Below are 10,523 nucleotides of genomic sequence, written 5' to 3'. Positions count from 1 at the left end.
ACTCACATTGAGACGGCTTCTTTGTTTAAAAGAAATGAATTGTCCTGAATGTTTTTACATTCACAAACATTAGTCAAAAGCTGAATTACTCCCCTTTTTATCATGCATATAAAGAGCTCAAACCAATCTTACAGGTCCTTTATCATTACAAAATCAGCAAGCAGATACTCTTATGGAGGTAATGCAAAATCCCACAACATTTCACAAATTGACTCATATCAATAGCAAAGGGCTGTGAAAGAAATTTCCATCCTTTTTAAACAGCAAGCTCAGGACATTGTTAGGGCTTGTCAAACCTGTGGGCCTTTAAATGCACTCCCATTTGCATCAGGGATTAATCCTAGAGGTCAAAAAGCAAATGAATTATAGCAAATGGATGTTACTCATATTTCACATTTTAGTAAAATGCAATATGTACATGTTATCATAGACACTTGTTCTCATTTCATCTGGGCTACCGCACAATCTGGAGATCGTTTTTGCCATGTTCAATCACATTTACTTAATGCTTTTGCTGTTGTGGGATGCCCTCAATCTATTAAAACGGACAATGGTCCTGTTTATACAGGAAAACAATTTCATAAATTTTGTACTACTTTTAATATTACTCATATTACAGGAATTCCACACAATCCCTCAGGGCAAGGAATTATTGAATGAGCAAACCGGACGCTAAAGTCTATGCTTTTAAAACAAAAAGGGGGAGATGATGATCAGGAGGATGATGTTATGAAAATAAGTACTCCTAAAGATCAATTAGCAAAGGCATTGTTTACTCTAAATTTTTAAACATTTATGATAATTCATCACAGACTCCAGCAGAACAACATTTTAGCAATTTGGAAAAGAAAAATGATATATCCCAAACAGAACTGCAGCTGCAGCCAATCTATTGGAAAGATGTTAAAGATGATTTATGGAAACCAGGAATGGTAAAGGTGTGGGGTAGGGGATTTGCTCTTGTCATTGCAGATGACGGAACTTCAGTTTGGATTCCCTCGAAGAGAATAAAACCCAGACATATTGACCTGGACAAAAAATAACTAAATGGGTAATGTATGCTATAGGACATACAATTTTGATTGCTGAAGGACAGGGACATATTTATACTTACTGAGATTATCTGTGAGCCCTAACATGGGCCAATCCAACTTTATCAAAATAATCTGAATACAAGTTTAAGATTCCTAGGTCCAATAAAAAGAAAACTGGTGTCAAATTTAATTCCATTTTTAGAAAGACCTATATGCATAAATCTATGGATACAAAGGATACTTGCCTATTAGATGGGAAAGAAAGTTGGAATGGATGAGTTATGTCATATGAATTGAGCAGTTATCATAATTAATGATTCCTATGGAATTGTAAGAGATGCAGCCCCTGTGGGGTCTCCCATCTCTAACTTGAAGATAACTGAGACTATATGGACAGGCAAGCTAAATCAGGGTTTAATTCATGGAGGGTAATTTGTGCCAAATTCATGGGATGATAAATATAGCATTAGTGAAAGAAACTGACAAAAAATTTTTCTAGGACTGAGACCAATTTTTATAGCCAATTCTAGTAACTATAACTTCTTTTTAAATAGCAGCCATAAACACTACATACAAATATGTATTAGAGATCCATATATACTTGTTAAAGTTCATATGCATATAAGAAATCAAACTTCTAATTGTGAAAATTATTCTCTATTCACTTGTCCCCAAGCATTTATGTTGCAGTTGGAATGGATGAGTTGATTATAGCAGATGATTATAGCAGAAAGGAAAAGAGGTATTTGGCTGCCGGTGCAGATGTCAAGATCTTTGCAATCCTCTCCAGAAACACATATACTGATCCATTTGGCAAAAGAATATCTAAAAAGGACTAATAGACTAATTGGATTCATTATTGCATCTGTCATTGGAATCATTGGAAGCATCACAGTGGCTGCAGTCGCTGGAACCGCATTGCAACAAACTGTACAGATGCAGCATTGTTAGAAAAACACCAATGAACCATGGCATAGACAATCTCATTGATGAGCAAACTAATAATGGACTAAATGATATAGAAATGACATTGGTTCATATTGGAGATCAAATGTATAATTTAATTTTTTTACAAAGTTTAAAGTGTAAAAGGAATAAGAGCAGTTTTTGTATTGCCCTCTTTTAACATATGGCTTGTTTGAAATAGAATGGGAAAAGGGAATAGGCATCTTTTAAGGCTTTCAGATAGTTTAAGTCCTCATATCTTAGAATTACAAAAAAGGGGTATTAGAATGTAAATTAGAATAATCTACATATAGCCTATGGAAGTAATGTTACACAATCACTTACCCAAGAGCTAAAAAATCTTAGGTTTGGGGCTGTTTATACTTTGCTTCCTCCTCAGCTGTGTTTAACAACAAAGAAAAAGGTGATTCTTGCAAAAACTCGTTGGCTCCCTCCTGAATCAAAGTCACCTCTGCTTATAGTCACCCTAAAAATGTGATTCTTGTTTTCCTCAGCTTATAAAATAAAAAGGGGGAAATGTAGAAGCCAAGAGTTTAAAGCAAGACCTACAGAATTTGTTGCAAGCTGCTGGGCTCGGGATGGCAGTGGTAAACTGTGGCGATTGTTATGTAGAGCAATCTGGGAGGAAGAGAATGTTTACCCAAAACAGTTATGTTAAGTATGAAGAACACTGTGAGATAAGAATCTTGCTCCCTCAGGAAATGCCTGCATATCTATTGACATTCTGTGGTATATAACAAGGATCTGGTTGAGAATAAAGTTGTCTGAAGTCTGTCTGAAGTAAACTCAAGCTTCAGACCCCCTGAGCCCATCTGTGTCTCTCTTTCTCTCCTTCTTCCTTTCTTTCTTTCTCATCATTCCTTAATATCCTTCGAGCTCCGTTTCAATAGGAAGCAACAGACAGTAGAAGAGCATAAAGAGGAATTTGAAAGAATAGAAATGTAAAAGGGAATTTTATAAAGCTTAACAGTAGCTAATTTTTCCTGCTTAATTTAGCTATTTACATATATCTTAGCTTCTGAAATATCCAGCAAAAGCATTTGTGTCATTTTGTATTCATGGCTATGCATTTGGTGTGAGTTAAGAATTATAAAGAAAAGAATTATGGGCCCCATCAGGTTGAAAATAAACAATCCGAGACTTTCCCAGGGCGGTTATCTGTTTCTCGCCCTTTCCCCCCCTGACTCCTTGCGCCTAAATCACTTGTTGTAAAACTGTGGCTATCTGCAATAGCCACTCCCATGACTCATGCTCAAGAAATGCTCGCTGTGAAACTGTTAAAAGTGCTTGTTGTAAAGCTGCTCTTATCTGCTTTTTGCAAAACAGCACCTGTGACCCATGCTCAACCCCCACCCCCCTCATCTTACCCTTTAAAAAGCTTTTGCAGACTTAAGTTCGGGGCTCTCTGTTCCTGCGTGTTCAGCGAGCCCCACACATGTGTGGAAAATAAACCCCTTGCGTGTTGCATGAGAGAACGTCTCTTGGAGTCCTCCTTTGCGTGGCAAAATTCTCAAATTCTTACATTTGGAGGTTCCACCGAGATCGGCTCTTTGTAAGGGGAGGCTCCAACAGCTCTTTCTCTCGGGGTAAGTGAGGCCTTTTTGTCTGAAGTGCGATCGCTTAGTCTGTCAGACTGGCAGTGACTGTCGGAGAGTCGCGTGAGCACTCCCCGACCGCAACCGACAGACGTGTCCGGGGTTGCAGGTCACTCTCCCGAGGGACGCCTCGGGATTGGGGGACCTCCGGGGACGCCTGGAGGATTCCTACAGGGCCGACTCTGATTCTGTTTCCCTTCTGACAGGGGGAAACTCGATCATAGTCATCAGGCCAGTCTGAGCTGTGTCTCTGAAACTGTGTAAACGTGGTGTGCCGGCTCTGTGTGTGTCTGTCTGTATTTGTGTGTTGGGAATTGTTTTTGTTTTACTGAAGATGGGTCAGGGAATGTCGACTCCACTTTCTCTGACCTTAAGACACTGGTCTGAGGTCAGGGAAAGAGGTCAGAATCTATCTCTTATTATAAAAAAAAAAAAAAGGCAAATAGCAGACGTTCTGCTCGGCCGGGTGGCCCTCTTTTAATGTGGAATGGCCTCGGGAAGGAGCTTTTCATCTACCCTTGATTTGGGCCGTCAAGTCAGTCATCTTCCGCCCTGACCCGTATGGCCACCCGGACCAGCAGCCCTACATCATGGTTTGGCAGGACCTGTGTGAAAATCCACCTCCATGGGTAAAGCCGTTTCTCACTCCTCTTGGTCAACATGACTCTCCCTCTGTACTCCCAATCAAGGTGCCGGGTCCTTCTCAAGCTCCGAAACTCTATCCTTCCTTACCTCCTGCAGTCCTACTGGAATCCCAATCGGATCTACTCCTCTTCGACGCAGGTCCTTCTTCCCCTCCTCCCTACCCTTCAGCTCCGGTACAGGACCCCCCTTCTCTCAGCTCACCTTCTCCCTCCTCTAGTTCTCTCTCCCCGCAGGTTCACCAAGAGACGATCCCAGATGAACCAGGACCGGCACATAGTACACGAAGCAGATGAGCACTAAGCCCATCTGATGTAGCAGTCACTCTCCCCCTCAGACCGTACGGGCCTCCAGTGGATGATGGACACGGGGGAGAAATGCCCGCTCTACAATACTAGCCCTTTTCCTCCTCTGACTTATATAACTGGAAAAATAATAACCCTCCTTTTTCCGAGGCTCCCACTAGGCTGACTGGATTGGTGGAGTCCCTTATGTTCTCTCACCAGCCCACTTGAGATGATTGTCAACAACTCCTGGGGACTCTCTTCACCACGGAGGAGTGAGATCGAATCCTACCGGAAGCCAGGAAGCAAGTTCCTGGACAAGACGGGAGACCCACCCAACTCCAGCATATCATCGATGATCGGTTCCCGCTGCGCCGCCCTAATTGGGACCCGAACACCTCTGAAGGTAGGGAGCATCTGTCCATCTATTGCCAGACTCTAGTAGCGGGTCTCCGAGCAGCCGCATGCCGGCCCACCAATTTGGCCAAGGTAAGAGGGGTTATTCAGGGAGAGGACGAATCGCCCTCAGTCTTTTTAGAAAAACTAATGAAAGCATACCGTAGGTATACTCCATTTGACCCTCAATCAGAGGATCAAAGAGCCTCAGTGGCCATGGCCTTTATCGGCCAATCAGCTCCAGACATTAGACGCAAGCTGCAGCACTTAGACGGGTTGCAGGACCTAGCCTTGCGAGATTTAATCAAAGAAGCTGAAAAAATGTTTTATAAGAGAGAGGAAAAAGAGTTGGTAAGAGAGAAAAGGAGAACGAAAGAATTAACAAAGATCCTGGCCACAGTAGTTGAAAGAAACACTGAAGGTAGAGGACGAGCTGGAGAAAATCCCTCGGGTCGGCGTTATCGTACCCCTCTTAGTCCAGACCAATGCACCTACTGCAAAGAAACTGGGCACCGGGGCAAAAACTGTCCGAAAAACAAAAAAAAAACAAAAAATGGAGGGGTACTAGGCCCCCAAATTGGCAACAACCGGCCACGTTGGCTCTAGAAAGTGAAGACTAGGGGAGTCAGGGCTTGGCACCCCTCCCCGAGCTCAGGGTAAAATTTAATGTGGAGGGGGTACCAATTAATTTTGGAGTCGACATGGGAACAGTAATATCGGCCCTCCAAGAACCTATAAGCCCGCTCTCTACAAAAAAGTCCTTGGTGCGGGGAGCAAATGGCAGTCGCTACTGCACCTGGACTACTAAAAGAACCATGGACCTGGGGAAGGGGAGGGTTCAACACTCCTTCCTAGTTATCCCTGAGTGCCCTGCCCCGCTTATGGGAAGAGACTTGTTAACTAAACTAAGGGCGAGAATCACCTTCAATCCTAAGGGGCCAAAGGTGAAATTTTTAAACCCGCTAGTAAGCCAACCTGTAATAACTGCCCTCACCTTGCCAGTCGAAGAAGAATATCAGCTGTATGTAAAATCAGAACAGCTCCACAGTTCTATTCCTCAGGCCTGGCTTGAAGAATTCCCTAATTCCTGGGCAGAAGTTGCTGGGTTAGGGTTGGCAGTCAATCAGCCCCCAGTAGTGGTGACCCTAAAGCCCACCGCTTCTCCAATTCGGGTAAAACAATACTACTTAAGCAAGGAAGCCCGGGAAGGAATCAAGCCCCATATAGAGAAATTCCTTGGCTTGGGAGTACTTAAGCCCTGTCAATCAGCCTGGAACACTCCCTTATTGCCGGTCAAAAAGCCAGGAACTAGAGACTATAGACCGGTGCAAGATTTACGGGAAATAAATAGCAGAGTGCAGGATATACATCCTACGGTGCCAAATCCCTATAACCTGCTCAGCACTCTCCTTCCTGAAAAGACTTGGTATACTGTGCTTAATCTAAAAGATGCTTTCTTCTGCCTGCCCTTGCATAAAGACAGTCAACCCTTGTTTGCGTTCGAGTGGGTCGATCCAGAGACGGGGTCCTCAAACCAACTGACTTGGACACACTTGCCCCAGGGGTTCAAAAACTCCCCCACCATTTTTGATGAAGCTCTTCATAAAGACTTAAGCTCCTTCAGAATTCAGCATCCCAGAGTCACCTTGCTACAATATGTGGATGACTTACTGTTGGCAGCAGACACTAAGGAGGACTGTGAGTATGAGACCCGAAAACTGTTAAGTGAGCTAGCCGCACTGGGGTACCGAGCCTCGGCCAAAAAGGCCCAAATCTGTAAAAGGGAAGTAATCTTCCTGGGATATACTCTTAAGAATGGAAAGCGATGGCTCACCGAGGCTAGAAAGAAAACTGTAACACAAATACCCCCGCCCACGACCCGAAAGCAGCTACGAGAGTTCTTAGGGACAGCGGGATTCTGCCGGTTGTGAATCCCAGAGTTTGCAGCCCTTGCTGCCCCATTATTCCCCTTGCTCAAAGGGAGCGCTGATTTCCAGTGGGGAATAGCACAGCAGGAAGCCTTCGACAGCATTAAGAAAGCGCTCCTGTCAGCTCCAGCTTTAACCCTCCCAGACGTGAATAAACCTTTCACGCTCTACATAGAAGAAAGGAGAAGCGTGGCTAGAGGGGTCCTAACACAGGCTTTAGGCCCATGGAAAAGACCGGTAGCCTATCTGTCCAAGCGATTAAATTCAGTTGCCAGCGGATGGCCACGCTGTCTCAAAGCCATCGTGGCAGCTGCCCTCCTGGCAAAAGACGCAGACAAACTCACTCTAGGACAGAAGCTGACCATAATAGCCCCTCACGCCCTGGAAAGCATAATCCACCAGCCTCCAGATAGATGGATGTCAAATGCCAGAATTACCCACTATCAGAGCATACTCCTAGACAAGGACAGGGTGACTTTCGGGGCCCCGTCAGCTTTAAACCCCGCTACCCTGCTCCCGGACGAGACCGCGGGACCTGTGCAGCACACTTGCCAAGAGATATTAGCTGAAGAGACCGGAATCCGCAGAGACTTAAAAGACCAATCATTGCCTAACTCGGAGGTAACCTGGTTTTCGGACGGAAGCAGCTTTCTCCAACACGGTAAGAAACGAGCGTGAGCGGTGGTAGTCAGTGGGACAAAAGTTATTTGGTCTTCTAGCCTCCCGGAGGGAACATCTGCCCAAAAGGCTGAACTAATTGCCCTCACAAAAGCTCTAAAATTAGCAAAAGAAAAGCGAGCGACTATCTATACAGATAGCCGTTATGCCTTTGCTACTGCCCACGTACATGGGGCAATTTACCAACAAAGAGGGCTATTAACCTCAGCTAGTAAAAAAATCAAACACAAAGAGGCTCTGACCCAATAACCCTGGGTAATAAGCAAGCAGATGAAGAAGCAAAAGCGGCAGCATTAAGGGACCTTATAAACTTGGTCCTAGTAACCAAAAAAAAAAAAAAAACCCAGCAACCCCCTGAAACACTATCTGAAGTTGCACCCCTAGGAGAATCGGAAGCCCTAGCTTACATACAGCAGGTCCACCAGCTCACTCACCTGGGGACAGGGAAACTACAGCAGCTCCTGCAAGACCGGAGGGAATTGTACCCTCTGACAGCCTCAAAAAGGAAAAAGCTGGCAGATCGCGTAGCTAGAAAATGTCAGGCATGTCAAATTGTGAACGCCTACCCCACCAAAGCTCCTAACGGAAAAAGACTAAGGGGAACTCAACTTAGGCAGTTCTGGGAAGTCGACTTTACTGAAATTAAACCTGCAAAATATGGACTTAAATACTTACTAGTTTTTGTAGACACCTTTTCAGGATGGATTGAAGCCTACCCAACTAAGAGAGAAACGGCCCAGGTCGTAGTCAAGAAGATTATGGAAGAAATTTTTCCCCGGTTCGGTCTACCAAAGGTAATAGGGTCAGATAACGGACCCGCATTTGTAGCCCAGGTAAGTCAGGGTGTGGCCAGGATATTGGGGATTGATTGGAAATTGCATTGCGCATACAGACCCCAAAGTTCAGGACAGGTAAAAAAATGAACAGGACAATTAAAGAGACCCTAACCAAATTAGCTTTAGAGACTGGCTTGAAAGATTGGACCATGCTCCTGCCTTATGCCCTGTTCAGAGCCAGAAATACCCCCTCTGCTCTCTTGTGTAATCTAACCCCTTATAAAATCTTATATGGAGCGCCAACTCCAGTCAAGGACATGTCTTCCATTCTAGAGATTAATAGTTCCCTTCATACCCCCTTGCTTGACAGGCTGCGAGCCTTGGAAAAAGCCCAGCGGTTCCTGTGGCGGCAGCTCTCCACCTCCTACCAGCCAGGAAACAACAGAACTCTGCATCAATATCAGGTGAGAGACTTCATCTACGTCCGCCGCCACCAGGTACAGACTCTTAAACCTCGCTGGAAAGGACCGTATCAGGTACTCTTGACCACCCCCACCGCAGTCAAGGTCGATGGCATCGCATCCTGGATCCATGCGTCTCATCTCAAACTTGCGCCTTCGCCCTCTGAGTCCCAATAAAAACTGGAAAAGACTAACAGTCCTCTCAAGCTGCGGGTTCGTAGGGTTACTACTCCTTCTCCTCCTTCCCCCAGGGGAACCCAATTCCAACCCGCATAAGCCTTGGAAATAGACAATATCCAGATGGGAAAATGGAAAGACTATAAAAACTTGGGAGGGAGCAGGGGAGCCTTCGTTCCTAGTACCCCCTTGTAATCTTACCACTCTGGGGGTAACTGTCGCTGCCGGTATAAGCAAAGGGACTGCTGCCATTGTACATAGCAATCAACAAACCAGTAAATTACAGGCCGCGATAGATCAAGACTTAAAAGAAATAGAAAGATCTGTCTCAGCCCTTCAGAACTCTCTAACCTCCCTTTCAGAAGTAGTTCTGCAGAATAAGCGGGGACTTGACTTACTTTTCCTCAAAGAGGGGGGACTATGTGCAGCTTTAAAAGAACAGTGCTGTTTCTATGCGGATCACTCTGGTGTTGTTAAAGAGTCCATGACAAAACTCAGAGAGCGCCTTCGTGAAAGACAAAAAGAACGAGAGGCGCAACAGGGGTGGTTTGAATCTTGGTTTACTAAGTCCCCCTGGTTGACAACGCTATTATCTGCTCTCGCTGGGCCCTTAACTGTGTTACTTTTAATAATAACTATAAGACCATGTATTCTAAATAAAATTATACAGTTTTTACAGGGGCAGATTGGAAATGTCAAACTAATGCTCATCAGACAACAGTACTCAGTGTTAAATAATCCAGAAAATCTCTAAGATTAGAGATATATACGAAAAGGAGTGGGGAATGTAAAAGGGAATTTTATAAAGCTTAACAGTAGCTAATTTTTCCTGCTTAATTTAGCTATTTACATATATCTTAGCTTCTGAAATATCCAGCAAAAGCATTTGTGTCATTTTGTATTCATGGCTATGCATTTGGTGTGAGTTAAGAATTATAAAGAAAAGAATTATGGGCCCCATCAGGTTGAAAATAAACAATCCGAGACTTTCCCAGGGCGGTTATCTGTTTCTCGCCCTTTCCCCCCCTGACTCCTTGCGCCTAAATCACTTGTTGTAAAACTGTGGCTATCTGCAATAGCCACTCCCATGACTCATGCTCAAGAAATGCTCGCTGTGAAACTGTTAAAAGTGCTTGTTGTAAAGCTGCTCTTATCTGCTTTTTGCAAAACAGCACCTGTGACCCATGCTCAACCCCCACCCCCCTCATCTTACCCTTTAAAAAGCTTTTGCAGACTTAAGTTCGGGGCTCTCTGTTCCTGCGTGTTCAGCGAGCCCCACACATGTGTGGAAAATAAACCCCTTGCGTGTTGCATGAGAGAACGTCTCTTGGAGTCCTCCTTTGCGTGGCAAAATTCTCAAATTCTTACAGAAAAATAACAAATATCACAGAGATTAAAGATTCTGATGATCAAATGAAAAACAGACTAAAGACATGCAACAACATATTTGAAGAGACAGAAGAAAGAATAAGTGAACTAGAGGACAGGATAACTGATTTCAAACACTCAAAACAGCAAATGGGAAAAAAGATGGAAAAATTTGAATTGGATCTTAGGGAAATGATAGACACAACAAAATGTATAAA

At 44.1% G+C, this 10,523-nt stretch overlaps 1 protein-coding gene across 1 annotated transcript; it reads left to right on the top strand.

Moving 5' to 3' along the window:
- Window positions 1–2,944: 2,944 nt before the first annotated feature.
- Window positions 2,945–10,258, top strand: LOC143648517 (uncharacterized). The gene is made up of 2 exons (XM_077118702.1): window positions 2,945–4,927; window positions 8,670–10,258. The coding sequence occupies exons 1-2, from the start codon at window positions 4,754–4,756 to the stop codon at window positions 8,808–8,810; spliced, it is 315 nt and encodes a 104-aa protein (XP_076974817.1). The 5' UTR covers window positions 2,945–4,753; the 3' UTR covers window positions 8,811–10,258.
- The last annotated feature ends 265 nt before the right edge of the window (window positions 10,259–10,523 follow it).

Source organism: Tamandua tetradactyla, chromosome 10 (genome assembly GCF_023851605.1).
Source record: "Tamandua tetradactyla isolate mTamTet1 chromosome 10, mTamTet1.pri, whole genome shotgun sequence".
Lineage (NCBI taxonomy): Eukaryota > Metazoa > Chordata > Mammalia > Pilosa > Myrmecophagidae > Tamandua > Tamandua tetradactyla.
The sequence above is the reverse complement of the archived record's forward strand: the minus strand, read 5'-3'. Positions and strand labels throughout refer to the sequence as shown.